General features: G+C 41.1%; 1 protein-coding gene across 1 annotated transcript in view; it reads right to left on the bottom strand.

Moving 5' to 3' along the window:
- Positions 1-323: 323 nt before the first annotated feature.
- The window catches only part of mocs3 (molybdenum cofactor synthesis 3), a 56,920-nt gene continuing 30,704 nt past the window's right edge, over positions 324-26,539 (bottom strand). Inside the window, exons 10-13 of the mRNA XM_068045309.1 lie at positions 19,965-20,012; positions 19,614-19,710; positions 15,252-15,362; positions 324-2,488 (exon numbers count right to left, since the gene is read on the bottom strand). Of these exons, the coding sequence (XP_067901410.1) occupies positions 2,331-2,488; positions 15,252-15,362; positions 19,614-19,710; positions 19,965-20,012 (414 nt within the window). The 3' untranslated portion in view covers positions 324-2,330. The remainder of the gene's footprint in view (positions 2,489-15,251; positions 15,363-19,613; positions 19,711-19,964; positions 20,013-26,539) is intronic.

Raw genomic sequence — 26,539 nt, 5'->3', positions numbered from 1 at the left:
AATTGAGGGAAGTAAGTTGGATAATGCATTTCCCACATTTGCACATTGTTTTAACGTGCCAAGCGATAGGCGGATGTACAGAATAACGCCAAGTCTGGGAAGTGAAGAGGGGAGGGTGTGACAGGAAACGTGGGAGTGAAAAAGCATATCCCCAAGTAATTTTCAACCTCCTGCACCTGAGATCTACCAAAAAAGCAGTGGGCAACAGTGAGAAATCCAGGCTGCTGTAGGCCATATTCAGTTGTTACATTAAATAAGTTTATATAAAGTTGAAACAGATTTGCATTAATAAGCAAAAGACAGCTGAATAAACATACATTTTCATTTTATTTCACAATACTGATTCAGGAAATTGAAACAAATTAAAATCTTCAAGTAGATAATAGCTTTAAAAATATCATAACATTTACTACCTTTTAGTTCCATAATTTTACTCTGCACCCAATTTTAAATATTCGAGCATACAAAAACAAAATTACTATTGTCATGGCATTGATAGCAGGTTCTTTACTGCAACTTAGCTACCATCTAGAATTAACTTATATATCAGACACGCATACAGTATGGAGTAGCACAAATAGAAGAGGAAACTGGGGCAAGGGGCTATATATAATTCCATAACTAATCTATTAACAGAGACCATGAAAAACATTTTCAATCTCCTTTTCTTACAAATACAATATCCTGTTCACCATAGAATATTTTCTTATAATAGAAACCATAATTGTCAGGTTCATTGTACAGAATTATTTTGTAACGTCACTCAGTACTAGGGCCCTCAGCACAAATTAATTCCATGATTGAAGATGATGAGAAGAGACACCTGCAGAAGAGCTGCAAGGGATATGTTGGGCACAAGGCTTTAAGATTTATTTTGAACCTTGTCAATAAAAAAAATCTAGATTTTGAAGGGTTGGGTGTATATTTTCTCTGAGAAAACAACAGTTAAAAAGCAAGGCAGTTGCTCTAACTTTCCTATGCATGAGGTCTACAATATCAACTTTTAGAATTCCAAAATTACCAATTATTTGACTAATCAAAGGCTTCAGATCTAAAAAATAGTACACCTTACGCAGGTAATACAATGATTACAATACTGTCATGCAAACAGAAATTTTACTTCATAAACAATGACACCATCTGTGGTATCGAGGATATAGGTGGAAATCATTGGTACAATAAGCAGACCTGACAGAATCACCTTTTATTACATTAAGTATGTTCACTGGATAAATCGTACACAAGGGCTACTTGACCTGTATCCACCATTCATACCATGGCAAGCATTGCATAAACAACTGATATTTCCAAATATGATTAACGAGTATCAATCATAAGTACCAGAATCACAAGAGTCAAGTTGGCTTCAAAAATGAAATTATTTCTCTGATGCATCAGCTACAATATTCTATTTTTAAAATTTCAGTACGTCTTCCAAATAACCCATCCCACATTATAAAAAGATAAAATTGCTTTGGAAGTGACTTTACCACTGTGATATTATGCTGAAGATATAATTCATTCTGCATGTACATATTTAAAAATGTGAACTTAAAAAAAATCCACAATGTAGTCATCCAGTCTGGTCGGGTGATTTGAAACTACCATTAACAAACAAAATTATATCAAACCAGTGTTGTGTCATTGTCAACATTAATGGAAAGCATGGTATAATTAATATTTTTTGTCAAGAACCTAAAGACAGTACTTATATTATACACAAAGATAAACTTTTTAACAAATCTGGTCCATTATTTGAAAATATGATTTGTTACACTAACTGTCCCAGTATCAGGAGAATTGCCATACTTGGACCAACATCAAAATTGTTAAAATATAAGTTCACCTGGCAGCAAATGCCTGTTGCCAGAATTTCTGCATGGGTCATTTGCATCATTTATTTGTGATGCCATATCAATTGCCACTTACAGGTTAATCTTTTAGTTCTCACAATATTCCACTATTAGTAATTCAGTAGCATAGTATTTGGTCTGTAATATAAGATACTTAATAAAACAAATCAACTCAATAATCAGAGAGATTTTCCATACACTTGGATTTAGTTACTAATTGCTTGAGCCCTTATGAGCCAGTTTAAAATTATGCAATACAGAAATTAGCATACACATTATCTGCCCTTAAATGGCTAGCACATCAATTGAAACAATCTACGGTAGATTTCCTTTCCAAATATTGAGCAACCCTGACAAAACAACTTGCATTTGACATACAAAAAATTAACAGTACACTGAATAATTAATACATTTTAAGCACTATTTTTTGAAAAACGGTGTTAAATGATTTTCTTCCATTCCTCCTGTTTCCAGCAATCAATACTGTGGGAAGGTTGGATCAATCTTACAAGCCCAGGCCATTAGGCCACCCTGAATATCCTTCACTGATAACGAGCAGAACTCATTGTCAAGTATCTCCTGCAGGATTTTAACAGCCTTCTGGGAATCATTTCCTTGTTTACAGATAACATATACTGGAAGGTTTAAAAAAAATGGAATTAGGTCATTTCACCTGTTGGAACAAGGCACTATATTATTAGAGTGCCATTATTGATAGCTCAAAATTTATGATTTATCATTTGAACACAGTACACAATTCGTTGCCAGTGCTAATAGTAACTCCTTTGTCAAACACTAGCATTTGCAAGGGGCCAGCAGCCTTTCTTCTGATGATAAATGCCAACAGTTAACTGACAAAATATATGCAGTATTACACTAAGTGTTCTGAAGAATGTTCTGTTGTGTTGTGAAGATTATTTTTCATTAGTAAGGTTTTTTTGGAACCATGTTCCTGGCAGGCTGAAATTCTATCCAGAATGGCATTTCAGAAAGGTGCCCTCTGGTGATGAAAGTTCAAACTGATTTATCCAAGACGAAGCAAGATATGACAAACACTTAGCAACAACAGCTTGCATTTCCGTAGTGCCTTTCATGCAGTAAAACATTCCAAGGCGCTTCACAGCGGCTTCATCAGACAAAATCTGATGCTGAGCCCTGTAAGAGAGATATTAAGTCAGATGGACCAAAAGCTTGGTGAAAAAGATAGGTTTTAAGGAACATCTTAAAAGAGATAGAAGAGACGGAGAGGTTTAGGAAGGGAATTCTAGATCTTTGGGACTCGTCAGCTGAAGACACAGGCCAGAATTTTACACCCCTCACAGGAGTGGGCTGGAGGGGGGTTGGGGGTTATGTGGGGCATAAAATTGAGTGGGAGGCGGGGTTTACCATTCCCGTCACCTTCCTGCCCCACTGCAATTTTACGAGCAGCGGTGGAGGTGACAAACAGCCTGCCCGCCCCAGGCCAATAAAGGCCCTTAAGTGGCCAATTAATTGCGGTGGCGCTGCTGGGACTGAAGAAGTGCCAGCCCCCTGATTGGCCATCAGTTCTTGGAGGAGGGACTTTCTGCCTCAGGGGGACAGAAGTCCCACCCAAGGCCAATTAAGGGCCTGGGCCACATAAAACCACAACGTGGCTTCCAGGCCTGGAGGCGGTGGGCTCCCCACTGACTTTTTCTGTCGGTGGGTGGGGCCTCCAGCCCGCATAAAATTCCAGCCATAGTCACCAATTCTGGGGTGGGAAATCAGCGACGAGGAAGGGCCAGAATTAGAGGAGCACAGAGATCATGGAGGGTGGTAGAGCTGGAGAAGGTTACAGAGATTGGGAAGAACAACGCCATCAAGGGATTAAACATAACAATGAGAATTTTAAAATCAAGGCACTGTCGGACTAGGAGTCAATGTAGGTCAGCAAGCACAGAGGTGATGGGTGAAGGCAACTTGGTGCAAATTAGGATACAGACAACAGAAATTTGGATCAGCTGAAGTGTACGGAGGGTGGTAGGTGGGAGGCCAGTGAGAAGAGCATTGGAATAGTCAAGTCCAGAGCTAACAGAGGCATGGATAAGGGTTTCAGCAGCAGATGGACTGAGGCAATGGCAGAGATAGACAATATTACAGAGGTGAATGTACGCGGTCTTGGTAATTGAGAGGATATGGGGTCAGAAGCTCAGCTTGGAGTCAAATAGAATGCAATTTGTATTGTATGCTTTAGTATGCAAATAGTCTGGTTCAGCCTCAGACAGTGGCCAGTGAGGGGGATGGAGTTGGTGGATAGGCAGTACATATTATGTTTATATCTTGATATAAAAATTCCTAAAAATGCCATTCTTATCCTCACATGACTACCTGTACTAATTTTTTTTTTCTAGTTATGAATGCACAACTACTTTTGGCACTCTAATTATCTGTCAGATATATGGTAAATTAGAATGTGTCACAATACTGCTTTCTCTGTATGTCCTTTATTTCAAAGGCATTAATTATCTAACAACCAGTTCACTCTGACCTCCCAGCTAGGAGAAAGAGATTTTTAGCCACAAAGAGTTCAAAATTAATTGGATTGAATTGAGTGCTCAGGTTACCTATAAAGATGTTCCAAAGAAAATCTTCATTTTATCCCTATGTAGCACTGCTATCCAAACAGAAGCAAGTATTCAGTTTATTCAGATATCATTGCACTGTAGTCCTATCAGATCACATGGATTTGAGAGATCAGATTACTTGTACTGAAGCAGTGGTGACTGACTATACTAAGCTCCATGCATAACAAAATGAAACAATAATCCTCAAACAGCAGTCTAAATATTTATTATGGTTCTGCAATAATGGGTCACCTCGCATGTAGTGAACCCAAAACCAACTCTTTTTAAGAATAAAGGGGCGTCTTACTGCCATCAACTGCAGCATAAGTAGCATTTAAATCTGTTCTATGGGTGGGCTAAAAACTCCCACCTGCTCACAGTTGATTTTATATATCAATTCGCCATTTTTATAGTCTATAGTTCTTGTTATAAAACTCAGTATCCCATTAGATTTTTTTAGTACTTGAGGTGCTGCTTTTTCACATCTTGTGAAGATAAACCCCTAAATCTAATTGTTCCACATTACCCACCATTCCTAAAGTATGACTGTTACTTTTTTTAAACCAAAATATACCACCTCACATTTACTGTCTTTGAATTCCATCTTCCACTTTTTTGTTCATTCCATCATGTTTTCTCCTAATTCCAATCCTGTTTAATGCCCTTCATGCATTCACTCCTCCCTATCTCTGTAACCTCAACCAGTCCTAAAACCCCACTCACAACTCTCTGCTCTTCTGACTTGAGCCTCTTGTGCATCTTCCCCTCCCTTTGCCCCACCATTAGCGTCATGCCTTTAGCCATTTAGGCCCTACCCTCTAGAATTCTCTCCCTAAATCCCTCCAACTCCCTCTCCTTTAAGACTCTCCTTAAAATCCACCTCTTTGAACAAGCTTTTCATAATCGCTCCTAATAGCTCCTTCTTTGGTTTGGTTTTGTAGGGTTTAGGCTCTATGACACACTTTGGGACATTTCTCTATGTTAAAGGCATGTGTGTATATGTATAAGCACAAATTGTGCCTGTTGCTGTGTCTGCATGCGCTCAGTTTTTTTTTAAAAGGCCATAAAGTATGTCATCCTGATCACGCTTAAGTACTTTTCTGGCAGGTCATTACAAAGTATTATTGGCAGAGGCTAGGGAATATCTAATAAATAGTGTTTGGTGGAGGGGAGATTAAAGAATGATAAAAACAAACAGATAATAAAGTGAGCATTTGGACTACCTGACACATTAAGGACTGGATTTAACGTTCCCGCCACTGGGAGCAGCAGTGGGTGAAAAAATGGAGGCCCACACATGTGGGCCATGCGCTGCCATGCCACTGCGATCTAGCATGCGGCAGCTCATGATTATACACCGGTTGGGCCTCCACACCCCCAATCACGTGGTTGGGGGAGGGGGGTGCTCTGCGATGCCGGCAACGGCGTCTGCTGACTCTGCGCAGGCACTTGCACCATTTTTGAAGAGCTGATGCAAAATTTTAATATTTAAATTCATAGCCCCCGCCCCAGTACACAGCAAATAAAATGTCACCCTTTCCCCTCCCCAAAAAACACTTACATTGCATAACTGCCCTCTCCCCCCACAACTTACATTGCTGATTTGACCTCTCCCCCATCCCAAACTGTACAAAGTGCAGAGGTCACCCCTTGTCACCCCCCCACCACGATATTGCAGATCTGACTCTCTTTCTCCCGCACCCCCACCCCACTACACTAAAAATCCTACGTTCCTCCTTCCCCACCTCAATGGCACCAGCTTTTCCTGGACAGGAAGATCCTGGGCAGCTGGTAAGATCGTGGTCAATTTTATTTAAATATATTCATGTACTTTATTTAAATATTTAAAGTTGGGTTCTGTCACCCAGCGGCTGGTGGGGGGCCACCATGGAGCCTTGCCATCGCCAGGAAGATCGGGCCCAGCACTCCCGGCATTGTGCCGCTGCCGGTACGATCTTCCAGCCAACCCCACCACGGAGCTCAATGTTGGGAGCTCAACAAATCCAGCCCTAAAAGTGCACAAGTGATTTATGTTCATTATGGAAGTCCTAGCTAGGTGGTACAATGTATATGGATTTGCACCTATGATCTGCAACACAAGAAAGGAAAAGACAGAAAATATGTTATATTTAAAACAAAATTCATCTTTAAGATGCTGTCATACCATATTTATCATACATCATTCGAAATTACAGAGTATTCCATGTTATATTAAGCTAATGTGTGAATAAACTTATCCAAGTTCCTCCTTTGTTCTTCTAGTGACAATTTTGAGCTTATGCTTCTTGTTACCAATTCACCCACCACTACAACAACTTATATTTATAAAGCAACTTTAGCATAATAAAACGTCCCAAGGTGCTTCACAGGAGCATTATAAAACAGAGTATGACACCGAGCCAGTAGAAACAATCTTTCACTAGTGACCCACTCAAAACCTAAATTTTGAAAACCTCTATTAAATCATCCTTCAACTTTCTATGTTCCAAAGGGGGAAAAAACATTTTTCAAAGGCTTTTTTTCACAACTATCACCTCTCATTCCTGGTATAAGAACATAAGAAATAGGAGCAACAGTAGACCATCAGCACATCAAGACTGATCTTCTGCCTCAACTCTACTTCCCACCTGCTCCCATTTCCCTTGATTCCCTGAGATATCAAACATCTGTCTATCTCAGCCTTAAATACATTCAACAATGGAGCATCCACACCACTCTGGTGTAGAGAATTCCAAAGAGTCACAACCCACTGAGTGAAGAAATTTCTCATCTCCGTCCTAAATGATTGGCCCTTTATCCTGAGACTGTGTCCCGGTGTTCTAGATTCCCTAGGCAGGGGCAAAAACCTCCCTGTCAAGCCCCTTCAGAATCTTGTATGTTTCAATGAGATCACCTCTTTCTTCTAAACTCCAGAGAGTGTAGGCCCAATTTACTCAGTCTCTCATCGTAGATTAACCCTCTCATTCCAGGAACCAAACTGGTGAACCTTTGCTATACCATCTCCAATGCAAATGTATCCTTCGATATGGAGATCAAAACTGCGCAAAGTACTCCAGGTGTGGTCTCACCAAAGCCCCATACAATTGTAGCAAGACTTCCTTATTCTTGTACTCCAATCCCCTTACAATAAATGTAATTTGTCTTACTAATTGCTTGCTGTACCTGCATGCTAACTTTCCATTTTCCTTGTACGAGTACACCTGTCTCCTTGAACATCAATATTTAGAAGTTTCACACCTTTTAAAAAAGATTTTGCTTTTCTATTCTTATTACCAAAGTGAATAACCTCACACTTCCCCACATTGTACTCCATCTGCCATCTTGTTGCCCACTCACAATATATCTATATCTCTATAGCCTCTTTGTGTCCTCCTCACAGCTTACATTCCCAATTAGATTTGTATAGTCAGCAAACTTAGATACATTGCTCTCGGTCTCGTCGTCTAAGTCATTAGTATAGATGGTAAATAGCTGAGGCCTCAGCACTGATCCTTGCAGCACTCCACTAGTCACAGCCTGCCAACTTGAAAATGTCTGTTTATCCCTACACTCTTCTTCCTGTCTGTTAACAATCCTTCATCCATACTAATATGTTATCTCCAACAACATGAGCACTTTTATCTTGAGTATTAACCTTTTGTGTGGCACCTTATCAAATGCCTTTAGGAAATCTAAGTATACTACATCTATTATCCATCCTACTAGTTACATCCTCAAAAAAACTCCAATAAACTTGTCAAATACCATTTACCTTTCATAAAATCATGTTGACTCTGTCTGATCATACTATGATTTTCTAAGTGCATTGTTAAGATCACCCTAATAATATTTTCTAGAATTTTCCCAATTACTGTTGTCAGGTTACTGAAGCTTTACTATACTCTTTCCAGTTTTCTAATATCCTTTATATAATGGATCCAGTTGCATCCAATTCGCAACCTTGGCTCAGCAGTAGCATTTTCATCCCCGAGTCAGAAGGCTATGCTAACTAACACCACCAAAACAGATTATATAACCATTTATCTCACTGCTGTTTGTGGGACCTTGCCACACACAAACTGACTGCTGTGTTTACCTACAAAACAACAGTAACCATACTTAAAACATAATTAATTGTCTGTAAAGCATTTTGTAAATGCAAACTTTTTTTCTTTAATACTTGGTCTAACCAATATCTTGGACAAACTCAACATCACTTCCTCTCTTTTATGTCCAATTCCCATATGTACAAAACCGGAGGGACAGAGAGATCTAAAAGTACTGATAATTATATCCTTAAAGGTGAGAGTTTAGATAGAATACTCATTGTGTTCTCTATATCTGTATACTCTTGTGATTTCCTCAAATAATTAAATTTGTTAAACATAATATATCCTTATCAATCATCAGCCCTTGGTTTTCTAAATGTTCTCTAATTTAGTCTGATTCTAGAAGTTTACCCATAACCAAGGTTTTTTGGCTTATAATTTCCCTTCTTATCCCTTTCTCTTTTTTGAACAGGGATGTAACATTTGCCATGCTCCAGTCACTTAAAAAAAGACATTGTGCCAAAGACTTTTTAAGGAAATAATGGTTCCTGTGCCCCACTCCTTCTTTGAGTATCTTTTTACTTTATATGCTTCTACAAGCACTTAGTGATAGAAAAGCAAAACCACATTGCAAGACAGCTAGGCTTAGTGAGCGACAGCATAGCTTAGTCAGAAGGTTATGTATTCAAGCCCCACTCCAAGACTTGAGCTCATAATCGCAACTGACAATCCAATGTAGTATTGAGGAAATGTTCCATTGGAGGCGCTATCTACAAATGAGATTCAGCTGCATGTTCATGTGGACAATAAAGCTTTCATAGGGAAAAATAGGATTGGTAATCTGGAAAAATGAGATTACATGAGTCAAAGAACCTTCTCATCTGAACCCGTCCTGTGAAATCATGTTAAATATCTCTGCCTTTTTAAAGTGGCTTTCTGGTATTTGCAATATTCAAAAGTGAGAGAGTCAAATTATGCATTCACTGCTCCCTCTAGGAATTAGATCTCATTGATATCCTAGAGAAAACGCTGTTGACAATATTAGTAGGCAAATATTTAACACATTCATATGACATTCCACCATCTAATATTTAGAATAAGTTAACCCCTGCATTAATATAGTGGACAAAGAAATGTCAGCATTAGTAATTTGTAAACCATCATGTTTTTAATACCCCAGATAAATATAACATATTATCTCCTAGAATCAAACAAATCACCAAGTGAATATGTGAACTCTGAAATATACTTTTAGTTAATGGCTTGCAAACTTGTCATTGTACTTATACAGAAGTTCTGCTTTACTTAATAACACTACAAGAAGGTTTTAAGTCAGTGGCCAACATTGCAGAGATTAGTTAGCATGTGTAGTAGTGTGAACGTGATCTGAAACCAACTAATAGTTGAAAGCATTTTTTTTAAATTCAAAAGCAAAAGAAATCAAAGATTTATCCATTTTTCAATTTTTGAGTGAGGTGAAGAAGACCATTAGCTTCCCAATAATTGTTGCCAATTATGCTTGATGTTAATCGGAGCTTGCTGGGAAAATATTTGTTAACCATTTCCCAGTGAAACACTCCAATAGCAACAACACTTTATTTAAATGATTTTTGAATTTGGCAATACCTCACAGTCACTAAGATTAATACTTATTTGTCAGGGGAAACTTTGATCTGATGTAGGATTTAAACTCAAGCATGGCGATTTATGAAGTTGGAAGACGAACATTGTGCCATGGAGTGACAGGAGTCAGACTCACACCTACAAGCATAACATCCACTTGCTCTCATCGCCAATGATGCATTCATGAGTAATACAGGATTCCAAGAGTGCAAAACAGTAGATTTTGTTTAAAGAAATTAAACGTTAAATCCTCAAAGTACTCAGTTTAGGTTTATGCCTACCCCATGCACTCATCATGCTTGAAGTAGGTATCCACTAAGCACTTGTTCAAAAACACTTTGATCAATGCAATTACCCAGATGCTCTTTCTTTACTTTTCTCTTTTTGGAGAAGAGAAAACACTTTTGTGCACCTCTTGGCTCTAACTACAAAGGAATCTCAGTTTTAACTATCCTCCACTATTTAATTTCTGCACAACCACACAGCCTTTTCAGACCTGCTCTGCAGTTTCTGGCACAATTTATTTGCTGCAAAGTTGTTAAGCCATCAGAAGGCATTGGAGGCAACCTGAGTTATGACCTGTGATAGAAAACACATTGCTACACTCTACACCTATTTCAAAGCCTTATGAATTGCATTAAATCAATTTCTGTGAAAATATTGAGCCCGAAATCAAGAACTGGAAGAAAGTCTCACCCATAGTCTGTCAATGGATGTGCATTATTTGATATTTTCTCTCTTAAATGCAAGGAGAGTTTTGGCAACAGGTTCAAACAAGCTTGCAATTGACAGGCTAATTTTTAAAATATGGAAGTCCCGCCTCTCTCAGAGCTTAGATTGAAGACGCTATCCTATTCTCTAGCTGTTCAAGAATTAAGTAACCAATGAAATTGATTCACCCTGTGCTGCATGTATCAAGGACTTTGACTCCTTTAATTTGTGAAGTGGATTAAGTTCAGCATTATTTACAGGGATGCCAGATGAAGGGCTGAAACTAAGTTCACTCAGCATGTATGCAGCTGTGCTATGAATTTTAAACACACTCATAAATGGTAACTTAGGAATACACGCTGATCTTCCACTTTATGAAATGGGGCTTGGCAAAATAAGCTCTTTTTTAAAAATTTCTAATCCTTGCACAAAGCACAAATGTGCTACTTCACAAATGCACACAGCTTCCCTTTCAACATACCTACCAAAAGTTTCAAAACTGTCATGAAGATATCTCTCCTTTGAGTCAGGAGCATTTTTTTTTTAAATGGTATGTTGGCCTTCATAGCGAGAGGATTAGAGTACAGAAGCAGGGATGTCTTGCTGCAATTATACAGGGCCTTGGTGAGGCCACACCTGGAATATTGTGTGCAGTTTTGGTCTCCTTATCTGAGGAAGGATGTTCTTGCTATAGAGAGAGTGCAGCAAAGGTTTACCAGACTGATTCCTGGGATAGTGGGACTGACGTATGAGGAGGGATTGAGTCGGTTAGGATTATATTCGCTGGAGTTCAGAAGAGTGAGGGGGAAATCTCATAGAAACCTATAAAATTCTAACAGGACCTGACAGGGTAGATGCAGGAAGGATGTTCCCGATGGTGGAGGAGTCCAGAACCAGGGGTCATAGTCTAAGGATATGGGGTAAACCTTTCAGGACTGAGATGAGCAGAAACTTCTTCACCCAGAGAGTAGTGAGTCTGTGGAATTCGCTACCACAGAAAGCAGTTGAGGCCAAAACATTGTATGTTTTCAATGAGCAGTTAGATATAGCTCTTGGGTCTAAAGGGATCAAAGGGTATGGGGCGAAAGCGGGAACAGGCTACTCAGTTGGATGATCAGCCAATAATGAATGGCGGAGCAGGCTCGAAGGGCCGAATGGCCTACTCCTGCTCCTTTTTTCTATGTTTCACAATCCAGAATGACAACAAATGTATATTATTATTTTGAATGCAAAAAGGTCCTTCTTGTGCTAAATGATTAGACAAACAATTTCTTGTAATTTTCCTTTAACAACTGGTGTCTTTTGGAACTAGATTTTTGTGGCTATTTCCAAAAAGCAACATGATAGATTAGATGAATGTACTGTTCTCCTTAGAGTTACTTGGGAAAAACTGTTCATGAAATGTGAAGTACATTTAATTTTTAGATCCAGATCTCCCCATTCTTTGAATGGGGACAGGCTCCCACACCACAGGCACTCATTCTTTCAATGGGGACAGGCTTGCACATCATTGGTCCTCAATTTTTGTCCACAATTTAAAATAATTAAAAGTGGTTTCTTCTTTTTCTTCTTTGGCCTCCTTGTCTCGCGAGACAATGGGTAAGCGCCTGGATGTGGTCAGTAGTTTGTGAAGCAATGCCTGGAGTGGCTATAAAGGCCAATTCTAGAGTGACAGACTCTTCCACAGGTGCTGCAGATAAAGTTGGTTGTCGGGGCTGTTACACAGTTGGCTCTCCCCTTGCGCTTCTGTCTTTTTTCCTGCCAACTGCCAAGTCTCTTCGACTCGTCACACTTTAGCCCTGCATTTATGGCTGCCCGCCAGCTCTGGCGATCACTGGCAGCTGACTTCCACGACTTGTGATCAATGTCACAGAACTTCATGTCACGTTTGCAGACGTCTTTAAAGCGGAGACATGGACGGCCGGTGGGTCTGATACTAGTGGCGAGCTCGCTGTACAATGTGTCCTTGGGGATCCTGCCATCTTCCATGCGGCTCACGTGGCCAAGCCATCTCAAGCGCCGCTGGCTCAGTAGGGTGTCTATACTGGGGATGTTGGCCGCCTCGAGGACTTCTGTGTTGGAGATACGGTCCTGCCACCTGATGCCAAGGATTCTCCGGAGGCAGCGAAGATGGAATGAATTGAGACGTCGCTCTTGGCTGACATACGTTGTCCAGGCCTTGCTGCCGTAGAGCAAGGTACTGAGGACACAGGCTTGATACACTCGGACTTTTTTGTTCCGTGTCAGTGCGCCACTTTCCCACACTCTCTTGGCCAGTCTGGACACAGCAGTGGAAGCCTTTCCCATTCACTTGTTGATTTCTGCATCTGGAGACAGGTTACTGGTGATAGTTGAGCCTACGTAGGTGAACTCTTGAACCACTTCCAGAGCGTGGTCGCCGATATTGATGGATGGAGCATTTCTGATGTCTTATCCTATGATGTTCATTTTCTTGAGGCTGATGGTTAGGCCAAATTTGTTGCAGGCAGCCGCAATCCTGTCAATGAGTCTCTGCAGACACTCTTCAGTGTGAGATGTTAATGCAGCATCGTAGGAAAGAGGAGTTCGCTGTTGAGGACTTTCTGTACTTTGGTCTTCACTGTTAGGCGGGCAAGGTTGAACAACCTGCCACCTGATCTTGTGTGGAGGAAAATTCCTTCTTCTGGAGACTTGAACGCATGTGAGAGCAGCAGGGAGAAGAAGATCCCAAACAGTGTAGATGCGAGAACACAGCCCTGTTTCACGCCACTCAGGATAGGAAAGGGGTCTGATGAGGCGCCGCTATGCTGAATTGTGCCTTTCATATTGTGAGGGAATGAGGTGATGATACTTAACAGTTTTGGTGGACATCCGATCTTTTCTAGTTGTCTGAAGAGACCACGTCTGCTGACGAGGTCAAAGGCTTTGGTGAGATCAATGAAAGCAACGTAGAGGGGCATCTGTTGTTCGCGGCATTTCTCCTGTAGCTGGCGAAGGGAGAACAGCATGTCAATGGTGGATCTCTCTGCTCGAAAGCCACACTGTGCCTCAGGGTAGACACGCTCAGCCAGCTTCTGGTGCCTGTTTAAAGCGACTCAAGCGAAGACTTTCCCCACTATGCTGAGCAGGGAGATTCCACAGTAGTTGTTGCAGTCACCGCGGTCACCCTTGTTCTTATAGAGGGTGATGATATTGGCATCGCACATGTCCTGTGGTACTGCTCCCTTGTCCCAGCACAGGCAAAGCAGTTCGTAGAGTGCTGAAAGTATAGCAGGCTTGGCACTCTTGATTATTTCAGGGGTAATGCCGTCCTTCCCAGGGGCATTTCCGCTGGCTAGAGAATCAATGGCATCACTGAGTTCTGATTTTGTTGGCTGTACGTCCAGCTCATCCATGACTGGCAGAGACTGGGCTGCATTGAGGGCAGTCTCAGTGACAACATTTTCCCTGGAGTACAGTTCTGGGTAGTGCTCCAAAAGTAGTTTAAGACATAGATTATGGTGTAAATTTTTATGTTATAAATTGATGCAAATTTTTAAACAGTTTCTCTATTAAAATAGTTGTTTAAACTTAGTTTTGTATAAATAAATCCAGATTTACATATATTTTGCAAGTGGAGAAAAGTTAAAACTTAATTCTTACCAAAACAGTTTTGTAACATTGGTGCATAGCAAAGACAAATAACAAATGCCCAGCTAATTTAGAATTGTTAAAATGGTTTAATTTTGCTGGTATAAAAAGAAAAATTTAATTTTTTTAAAAACTTAACTTGTGCTACATATATGTAGCACACATATTAAGTGCTGAAATTGATCAAAACAACCTGAGTTAAAAATACTTTATCTGTTAAAAAATACTGAGTGCAGTGTAAACAAGAGTTGTATTTTATTCAGAACCTTGATTCATTTTGAGCAGCATGACTTAGAATTGATTTTGAGAAGAACAGCATAAGCTAATTTAAAAGTATGGAATGGGATTCAGAAGCAAGTGCTTAAATATATAAGCCTAACAAGTGTTTATGCACATAGTACATTGTGTATTGTACAAAATAAGTTTATTTTTACTGCATAGTTTTACGGTACTCATACTACAAAATATATAATTGTAATTTCCCTTGCTACTCAACTTGCTGCCTAATTAAAACAAATTAATTAAGTCTGTACATCTTGTCTGCAAATATAGACAAAAGAAAGCCCGCAGTGTGTAAGGGCAGAGTTAGTCATTGCTAACAAAGAAAACTCCCCTTATACATACGTATGCTTTCACTTTCCTATCATAACAGAAATGGCACTCTTAGATCTCTGATTATTATGCTACACAGCTCTTGTGCACAAAAGAACTGTAAGTGTTGTGCACCAGCTCCCTTGTGTGAAGCTTCCAGCTTTAAAAGACAGAAATATTTTCCAGTTGTCCTTATGTGCAAAAATCAACAACAAATATCATAAATGTATTTTTGCATATAGTAAGAACTGTACCTGGGAAGGCGATTCTTTCAGCCACTGCCTCCTTTCTACTTGTGTTGATGTTATTCTGTAGAAGCTTCATGTATTCTGCATTCTTTTCTTCTAACTTAGCCAATGGAAAATCTGACATTGTGCATAGGAAACAATTATACTATGGTCTTTTCATTTGAAAACAAAAATATAAATTATTAATGCAAAAATTATACATATTACATGCTGCAACTAAATGGCTGCCTTTAAAGCCACTACCTTGTTGCCAGCATTCCTCCCGTCCACATACAAACTTTTATAATGTTAATAGTAAAGTAATAAATAAACTGAGATAACAAAGATAAAAGTAGATTTTAATTTAATATAACCATTACAATATATGGCAGTGAAATTGTTTCAACATTAAGCTTCCTTAATTATCAGCCACAGCAGGCTTAATGGAAGGCAAAAGCCTAACATAATTTACTTAGCATGATTAAAATTTGTTCCAGTCTAATCCAAATTAGAACCAGACTAAATCAGGATGCAAAATTAATATAGGCTAATAAACTCCAATCAAGCACGGTCATGCAGATCCTTTGCAACCGATGTCAGATCTGCCCATTACTATGTTTCACTTTTGTAAGGCCAAGAAGGATAGCTGCCGGAAAAGCATCTATTATGGACAAGTGAGAGGTGGTGTGGGTGACTTCCAATTTTCACCTCTCAACTGGCCACAGATAGTGTTTTAAAAAGTGTTTTTGTCCCGGAGTGTTTTAAGGGTCAAATAAATAGACAAACAACAGGTTTTCTTGTAGGTTTATAAAAAGGTTGAATTTTTATTTAAAACAGCAAAACTCAAATTGTTCGCAATCCGGACAGATGGACGGACGTAAGATGCAATTAAAGCCCCAAATGATGTAAGAGTTCGTGGTTCACAGAAACCTGTGAATCTTCTCAGGAGAAAAGTCTTTTAAAAGATGCAGGCCTGGATGTTTGCAGTCGTGAACTTGCTGAGGTGTTGTAGATTTCTGGTGGTTAAAACTTCAGTCTGGAGACTGTGGTCATCTTTTAAGTTCTCTGCTGCAGCAAATTGAAATATAGTATCAGCAGCAAATCTTCTTCTTTAGCTGGACCAATCTCACAACCTTTTGCTGTAAAGTGGTTTTCAGTGTCTTCTTTGGCTGATCTCCCTCTCTCTCCAGGAGGCTACCTTTTAAGGTAAAAACCCTCAGGTTTGAGTTTTGGTCTGGTGACTAAGGTTTCAGTCTTCTGTGGTAACCATTCAATGCTCCAGGATATGGGAGCCATTGTTGCATGGTGGCTTCGGATTATAGTCCATTTTCAATGATGTGCTGTTCTTCACACCCATTGTGGTGACCTTGGCCACGGAGACAGGTTGGCTACAAAAAGTCTTTGTTAGTTCATTCCTGTAGATAGGAGTCATCAATATGTAATGGGCTCCTTTCACTTTCAATGGATTCTTCCCAAAGCTAATTCTGACGAAGTTAACGAGTTTCATCTTCAACAGACAGATGTGTTTATTACAGTACAAGAGGGGTTACCTGACCTCTCCATTTTGTCTGTGGTACAAATGTGCCAATTTTCTTGTGGTTCAGTTCAACACGACTTTTATTTCATAATTCCTCCAGTTCATTTGTTTATTTCATTGTGGCTCCTTCTGAGCATGACACATTTAAAACAAAAATCTGTGATCAACACAAACTGAAAGAATCTGACATCAGAAGCAACTACAATGAAATACTGTACTTACAATAATGGACATAGAGATGTGGAACACCATCAAAAATGGAATATTAAAGAATGTGGAAGAAGAATTGGATCTCGAAACACTAAGATGCGTAAATGAATATTGAAAAAGTCTTGGAATTGAGTGAAAAAATGAATTTCCTTATGGTGAGCACAAAAACAGATCCGAATATGAGGACTGAATACAACAGAGAAATAAAACTAAAAGCCAAGAGAGATAAGAGCAACTGGATAAATGGCCAGTGCAAAGAGCAGAGGATTAGGCCAAATTTTTTTTTAAAAAGGGGCAAAGAGGCAAGCAAGTGATGGAGATATTTTGAATATTCAAACAATTGACAGAGCATGGTGGATTAATCAGTTCTGGAGAAACTGCCCAGTACAAATATTGGCAAGTTGATGCTGGATTTCTTGGAAAACAAAGTAAGATTTCTGTTGATAGTTTGAAAAAGAACTAGATTGCTGATCTCCATAATATAACTGCAGAGCTGTTGAAGGTGGGTGAGGAACATACTGTGGAAGTGATGCAAAGGCTGCTTAACAGAAATTGTGAAGAGCAAGTATATATCAACAGGGGAAAGGCAATAATAATACCAATCTTTGTAAAAAGAGACAAGAGCGAATGCAGCAATTACAAAGGAATCAGCTTACTGAGTATATCTGGAGAAGTATTTATTAAGACACTGCAGAGGAGGATGAAAAGATATGTAGAATAGTACTGCATGATGAACAAGCTGGTTTTACACCAAGATGAAATACGATAGATCAACTGTTTATGTTAAGACAGGTTTCAGAGTAATTTATAAAATACAACATCCATTGTTACAACAACTTCATAGATTTTAAGCCGGCCTTTGACAGTGTATGGCGAGAAGTGATATGGCATGTCTTGAAGATGTATGGTGTTCCTGGGAGACTTGTCAGACTGATGGAAAACATCTATAACAAGTCCCTGAGAGCTATTAAAGTGGATAGGAAACTGATGGAATGGTTTAGATCAACAGTTGGGGTGAGACAAGGGTGTACACTGTTGCCTGATTTCTTTAATCTAGTCATGGAAGCAGTAATGAATGTTGAACTAAAAATTAATATCGCTTCACGTTTATTGTTTGACATCATTTGAAGTCATCAATGAAATTACTGCTTTAGAATTACTACATAAATAAAATATATTCTGCAAAATTAGATGCTTGCCCAGAATCACAATGTTCAGTTTGGATGTATCGTAAAAGAAACTCAAGAAAACTAGCTAAGAAGAATCACTATATATAAAACTAAAAGGGTCAAATAACATTGTAAGATATAAAAGAATTGTAAATTCAAGTGTTAAGCAGTATTACTGTTTTAATTATCTAGTTTTATATTCAAATGCATTTTTTTTCCTTTACAATCAAATTAGTAATTTATAAAATGGATTACAGCAATAAAATTATTAAATTATCACTATTGATCTTGTGCACTGAACATCATTGCAGTCCCAAGCTGAGATGGACGGGACATGTTGTCAGAATGCTTGACTCAAGACTGTCCAAAGAGGTGCCCTACTCAAAACTACACCAAGCAGCCAAACAGGGGCCAATGGAAACATTTTAAAGACAATCTCAAAGCCTTCATGAAAGTCTGCTCTATTAAGATCAACACATGGGAAGCAGAAACAAAAACAGAAAATGCTGGAAATACTCAGTAGGTCAGGCAGCATCTGTGGAGAGAAAATCAGAGCTAATATTTCAGGTCAATGATCATTCATCAAAATGTTCTGATGAAAGGTCATCAACCTGAAACATTCACTCTGCTTTTCTCTCCACAGATGCTGCCCGACCTGCTGAGTATTTCAGCATTTTCTGTTCTTGTTTCAGATTTCCAGCATCTGCAGTATTTTGCTTGTGTACATGGGAAGCAGATGCCCAATCGTGACGAAAATGACAATCAGTCATCAAAAATGATGTCAAGACCTTCCAATCGATGAGAACAGGCACGGAGAGAGAACAGCAAGAGAGACAGAAAGAGAGGGCAGCAGCTCAAGCCAATGATCTACCACCACTTCCACTGGCCGACAACTGATGCTTGCACTCTGGGAGAGCCTGCAAGACTAAGATAGGGCTCATAAGCCATCTGCGAACCCACAGCCAGCACTGACATCTCACTTCCGCCCAGCCATCCATAAGGAAGAATCATCCTCAACACGAGGGATTGCCAATGATGCTGAGTCCCAAGAGATCACCATGGGGAATAAAAAGGATCTCCCCTAACCCTTTACAATCCCTGTAAGTCATCAGAAGTAGATTCTGTATAGCTGGGTTAATTACAATATGGAACTATCAGTAAAGAAAGTAATGTAATTAGATATAAATTACATTAGAAGACCAACAAATCAGGATGAAGTGGTATATAGAAAACTTAAACTAGTTTACAGCAATGTTTTATTTGGTGGCATTTTTAAACATCAATCTGCAAAAAGCCTAAGAAGAAGTATACTGCTATTGGAGGGCACAATTTTAAAAGGTTATGTAAACATGAAATGTAAATTGGAAGGTCATTTGGCTTCTCCATTCCTTCTACGAATCATGTTCATTCTGTTCCATCATGGAGCCTACCCAATGCATAAATGATGATCAAAACAAAATCAACAAAGGATACAAACAGAATGAGGTAGCTGGCAAATATTAACTTCCACCTGTGGACGAACATCTACCAGGACATGAGGAACACCTTGATCCAAAAGCTGTTTATATTCCTGAAACGATGGGATAGAAACATTTTAACAGTAGCAGTTGGGTGTTATGAGCAATTTAACTAGGGTCTTATGAACAATTTAGGTTGGAAGTTGCAATATGAAAATTTCCTCTGTACAATAACACAAATTTGTTTTATTTTTAGGCACATGAAATGTATCAACAAGTTTTCAATGCAAGACTTCTACTGATAAATACATATAAAACAGAGTAGGAAATTCATCCTTGGTATGGAAATAAAAATCAGCAATCCTACCTGTACAGTTATTCTTTGTTCTCCACTTAACAAATGAAGTGTCCTACACTAAAATTGGAAAGCAAAGGCAATGGAAGAGGTCAGGAATCAGAATGATCAACAGGTAATGGGGCTTTATACAGATAACCTATGAATTGATAGTTATTCACTGCTTATCAATATAGTATAAAACATAATTATGGGCCAGACCTTTTCATTACAACAACCTCCTCTACTGATGAGAAACAACTAAAATTGTACAAAGATGTGCTGTCATCTCTAATAAAAGCACACACTTTAAAGTACTACCCACAATTACATGATCACATAAAGGATCCAATGCAATATATCTTCATGATTTAGAAAGAAATTATCCAAAGCAATCATCCTCAAATATATGCTACAAAAACAGATTTTGCAGTCAGCAGCCTAGGAACAGTGCTCGCAGTTCACCTTGCTGACAGCTACCCACAAGGTTTTCATGGGCTTTTGAGCGGAGACTTGCTCTAATCCAGCATTTGATCCAGCAAGGCACCCTCCAGGCTGGATTTTGTTCCCCGCACGACGTCAGATTCCGTTGCTGGGGCGCCAAAGAATCGGAATGGCAGCGGCCACCACAGAACCCGACTCCAGGATTTCCAGGCCCAATCTTCCTGGCAGCGGGGAAGCTCCATGACAGCCCCTCTGCCACTGCGACAGGACCCTGCTTTCCATATGCTAATTAGATCCTTGTATTAATTTAAATGTAACCCAAAGCGATCTTACCTTCAGTTCCCGATCTTCAGCGCGACATGCAGCAGTCATGCACCTTCACTTTCCCATCCAGGGAAAGCTGGCACCACCGAGGTGGGGAAGGGCAGCACAGTGGCGCAGTGTTAGCACCGCAGCCTCACAGCTCCAGCAACCTACGTTCGATTCTGGGTACTGCCTGTGCGGAGTTTGCAAGTTCTCCCTGTGACCGCGTGGGTTTTCGCCGAGTGCTCCGGTTTCCTCCCACAGCCAAAGACTTGCAGGTTGATAGGTAAATTGGCCATTATAAATTGCCCCTAGTATAGGTAGGTGGTAGGGGAATTGAGGGAAGGTGGAGATGTGAGAGGGTAATGGGATTAATGTAGGATTAGTATAAAGCGTTCAAGTCCTCTGAAGATTAGTATAAATTGAAAGTCTTTGCTCGAGTCGCTCTAAACAGGCTCCAGAAGCTGGCCGAGCGCGTCTACCCTGAGGCACAGTGTGGCTTTCGTGCAGAGAGATCGACCGTTGACATGCTGTTCTCCCTTCGTCAGATACAGGAGAAATGCCGCAAACAACATATGCCCCTCTACATTGCTTTCATTGATCTCACAAAAGCCTTTGACCTCGTCAGCAGACCTGGTCTCTTCAGACTACTAGAAAAGATTGGATGTCTACCAAAGCTACTAAGTATCATCACCTCATTCCATGACAATATGAAAGGCACAATTCAACATGGTGGCTCCTCATCAGACCCCTTTCCTATCCTGAGTGGCGTGAAACAGGGCTGTGTTCTCGCACTCACACTTTTTGGGATTTTCTTCTCCCTGCTGCTTTCACATGCGTTCAAATCCTCTGAAGAAGGAATTTTCCTCCACATAAGATCAGGGGGCAGGTTGTTCAACCTTGCCCGTCTAAGAGCGAAGTCCAAAGTACGGAAAGTCCTCATCAGGGAACTCCTCTTTGCTGACGATGCTGCTTTAACATCTCACACTGAAGAGTGCCTGCAGAGTCTCATCGACAGGTTTGCGGCTGCCTGCAATGAATTTGGCCTAACCATCAGCCTCAAGAAAACGAACATCATGGGGCAGGATGTCAGAAATGCTCCATCCATCAATATTGGCGACCACGCTCTGGAAGTGGTTCAAGAGTTCACCTACCTAGGCTCAACTATCACCAGTAACCTGTCTCCAGATGCAGAAATCAACAAGCGCATGGGAAAGGCTTCCACTGCTATGTCCAGACTGGCCAAGAGAGTGTGGGAAAATGGCGCACTGACACGGAACACAAAAGTCCAAGTGTATCAAGCCTGTGTCCTCAGTACCTTGCTCTATGGCAGCGAGGCCTGGACAACGTATGTCAGCCAAGAGCGACGTCTCAATTCATTCCATCTTCGCTGCCTCCGGAGAATACTTGGCATCAGGTGGCAGGACCGTATCTCCAACACCGAAGTCCTCAAGGCGGCCAACATCCCCAGCTTATACACACTACTGAGTCAGCGGTGCTTGAGATGGCTTGGCCATGTGAGCCGCATGGAAGATGGCAGGATCCCCAAAGACACATTGTACAGCGAGCTCGCCACTGGTATCAGACCCACCGGCCGTCCATGTCTCCGCTTTAAAGACGTCTGCAAACGCGACATGAAGTCGTGCGACATTGATCACAAGTCGTGGGAGTCAGTTGCCAGCGTTCGCCAGAGCTGGCGGGCAGCCATAAAGGCGGGGCTAAAGTGTGGCGAGTCGAAGAGACTTAGCAGTTGGCAGGAAAAAAGACAGAGGCGCAAGGGGAGAGCCAGCTGTGTAACAGCCCCAACAAACAAATTTTTCTGCAGCACCTGTGGAAGAGCCTGTCACTCTAGAATTGGCCTTTATAGCCACTCCAGGCGCTGCTCCACACACCACTGACCACCTCCAGGTGCTTACCCATTGTCTCGAGATAAGGAGGCCAAAGAAAAATAAAAGTATAAATGGGTGGTTGATGTTGGCACAGACCCAGTGGGCCGAAGGGCCTGTTTCAGTGCTGTATCTCTAAATAAATAATAAATAACCTCTGCACTATTTGTATAGGGAAGGGAAAGGGGTCAACTCTGCATTTTGTTGAACTGTTTGCAGCACTGGCAGCCTTTTAAAAATGGCACCATCACCTGCTCCCGCATCAGGTGACACCGTGAACAGCGTTGCCAATGCCACCCTGCCACATGATTGGGGGGGGGGGGGGGGGCAGCTGCCATGAATATGCTAAGTGGCTGCCCAAGGCAGCACGGGTCCCACATAGAACGGCCGCCATTTTCTGCACCCGCCGCCACTCCCAGCGGCGGGACAACAAAATACAGCCCTCTATGTCGATGACCAGGACAAAAAACAGCGAGACTCTTAACTAATCAGATTGAAAAATCTTCACTGAGACATGCAGGGCAGAACTTTAGATTCCCATTGGAGGCGAGAAGATCCAAAAATTGGCATCGGCATGATCCCGCCTCTGAGCCATTTTCTTTGCTTTAGTGTCAAGCATACTTTATTTTTTTAAAGAAAGAGAATTTGTGAACAATAACTGCACTGATTTTCTTGAAATCTCTGTACTAACCATGACTGTCCAGAATAAGAGAAATCTCAGGTGAACCCAGAGGACTCTACAGCGATGTGAAAATATCAGTTGCTCTGCTGAGAACTCCATTAGCCTTACCCACCATTGTTATCTGGTGGACATTTAAATCCCACAGTAGTGATGAATGAGGCTGAATGTCCTTAATCACTGGAGTAGAGCATCATGATATTGTATCAAGACAAGGCTATACAAATATGTCTACTGCACGGTCTCAAACTAGCACTGGTAATGCACAAAGTACCAGGGAAGGCTGGAGTGACACTAAGAGATCATGGCAATTTTTGAGTACATTTTGTGTGTATATTGTATATCTTCTTTGGCCTCCTTATCTCGAGAGACAATGGGTAAGCGCCTGGAGGTGGTCAGTGGTGTGTGGAGCAGCGCCTGGAGTGGCTATAAAGGCCAATTCTAGAGTGACAGGCTCTTCCACAGGTGCTGCTGAAAAATTTGTTTGTCGGGGCTGTTGCACAGTTGGCTCTCCCCTTGCGCCGCTGTCTTTTTTCCTGCCAACTGCTAAGTCTCTTCGACTCGCCACACTTTAGCCCCGCCTTTATGGCTGCCCGCCAGCTCTGGCGATCACTGGCAGCTGACTTCCACGACTTGTGATCAATGTCACAGAACTTCATGTCATGTTTGCAGACGTCTTTAAAGCGGAGACATGGACGGCCGGTGGGTCTGATACTAGTGGCGAGCTCGCTGTACAATGTGTCTTTGGGGATCCTGCCATCTTCCATGCGGCTCACGTGGCCAAGCCATCTCAAGTGCCGCTGGCTCAGTAGGGTGTCTATGCTGGGCATGTTGGCCGCCTCGAGGACTTGTGTGTTGGAGATACGGTCCTGCCACCTGATGCCAAGTATTCTCCAGAGGCAGCAAAGATGGAATGAATTGAGACGTCGCTCTTGGCTGACATACGTTGTCCAGGCCTCGCTGCCGTAGAGCAAGGTACTGAGGACACAGGCTCGATACACTCGGACTTTTGTGTTCCGTGTCAGTGCGCCATTTTCCCACACTCTCTTGGCCAGTCTGGACATAGCAGTGGAATCCTTTCCCATGCGCTTGTTGATTTCTGCATCGAGAGACAGGTTACTGGTGATAGTTGAGCCTAGGTAGGTGAACTCTTGAACCACTTCCAGAGCGTGGTCGTCAATATTGATGGATGGAGCATTTCTGACGTCCTGCCCCATGATGTTCGTTTTCTTGAGGCTGATGGTTGGGCCAAATTCATTGCAGGCAGCCGCAAACCTGTCGATGAGACTCTGCAGGCACTCTTCAGTGTGAGATGTTAAAGCAGCATCGTCAGCAAAGAGGAGTTCCCTGATGAGGACTTTTCGTACTTTGGATTTCGCTCTTAGACGGGTGAGGTTGAACAACCTGCCCCCTGATCTTGTGTGGAGGAAAATTCCTTCTTCAGAAGACTTGAACGCATGTGAGAGCAGCAGGGAGAAGAAAATCCCAAAATGTGTGGGTGCGAGAACACAGCCCTGTTTCACGCCACTCAGGATAGGAAAGGGGTCTGATGAGGTGCCGCCATGTTGAATTGTGCCTTTCATATTGTCATGGAATGAGGTGATGATACTTAGTAGCTTTGGTGGACATCCAATCTTTTCTAGTAGTCTGAAGAAACATGCAAATTTTATCTAGGTACTTCAGTCGCTCCTTGACTGATTCACTACACTCTACTGTACCCCACTAATTTAGTCTGCAAATTTGACTAACGTGCACTGCATTTCTGAATCCAGGCCATTCAAGTAGATTAGAAACAAAAAGGGCCCTGGCACTGATACTTAAGGTACTTTACTCAGTATATCTCTCGAACCCAAAATCATTCCCATAACTAGTACCTTCTGCTACCTATCTTACAGCCAACTCTTTATCCACCTCGAAAAACATTGCCATAAGTTTATGAACCAGCCGCTCACAAGGGAGTCTAAGGACATGACATCGTAGGGCTTTCCAGCATTCTTTAAATAAATATCAAAGTTATAGTGTCATTACAGTACAGAAGGAGACCATTCATCCAATCAAGTTCATACCAACTATCAGTAGAGCAATCCAGTCAAACACATTCCCCCACACTATCCCTGTAGCCCTGCAAGTTTATTTCCTTCAAGTGCCTATCCAATTCCTTTTTGAAATCATTCATCATCTCAGCTTCCACCACCCTCATCGGCAGCGAGATTTTAGGTCATTACCAATCACTGAGTAAAAAAAATTCTTCCTCACATCCCTCCTGTATCTCTTGCACAAAACTTTAAATCTGTGTCCCCGAGTCCTTGTACCATTAGCTGATGTGAACAGCCTTTCTTTGTCTACCCTATGTAAACCTGTCATAATCCTGTACACCTCTACCAAATCTCCCCCCCAACCTCCTTCGCTCCAAGAGGAGAAAGCCCAGCTTCTCCAATCTAACCTTTAACAAACTTCCCTCATCCTTGGACCATTCTGATAAACCTCTCAAGGACCTTCACATCCTCTCTAAAGTGTGGTGACCATAACTGGATGCAATACTCTAGTTGTGGCCTAACTAGAGCTTTATAAAGGTTCAGCATAACCTCCCTGTTGTTGTACTCAATAACTCTATTTATGAAGACCAAGATTTCATATGCTTTGCTAACCACTCTCTCAATATGTCCTGCCACCATCAAAGATCTAAGCACATGAAACCCCCTATCACTCTGTCCCTGCACGCTCTTTAGAACTGTGCCAAGAAGTATATATTGCCTCTCCATATCCAATCTGCCAAAATGCATCATCTCACACTCCTCTGAAATTCCATCGGCCACTTGTCTACTCATTCTGCTAGCCTATGTCTTGTTGCAGTTGATTGGTATCATCCTCACTGTTTGCCACACCTCCAAGTTTGGTATCATCGGCAAATTTTGAAATTTTACTCTGTATTTCAATATCCAAGTCATCTATATATAACAAAAAAAAGCAGTGGTCCTAGCACTGACCCTTGGGGAACACCACTCTCTACCATCCTCCAGTCTGAAAAACAACCATTTACTACGAATCACTGTTTTCTGCCCTTAACCCAATTTTTTATCCATGCTGACACCAATCCTCCTATCCCATGAGCCTCAATTTTATGTGGTGCTTTGTCAGATATTTTCTTAAAATCCATATGGACAACATCCACTGCAATTTGTCTCCAGCTGCATCTTATTAAGCCACCTGGAAGGCAGTGGATGATTTCTCCTGCTCACTTACTATAGTGAGTAAGGTGAGTTTCCAGCCACAATTCTACAAATGATAGTTTCTAA

Source organism: Heterodontus francisci, chromosome 13 (assembly GCF_036365525.1).
Source record: "Heterodontus francisci isolate sHetFra1 chromosome 13, sHetFra1.hap1, whole genome shotgun sequence".
NCBI lineage: Eukaryota > Metazoa > Chordata > Chondrichthyes > Heterodontiformes > Heterodontidae > Heterodontus > Heterodontus francisci.
This window is presented reverse-complemented; position numbering and strand designations above follow the sequence as displayed.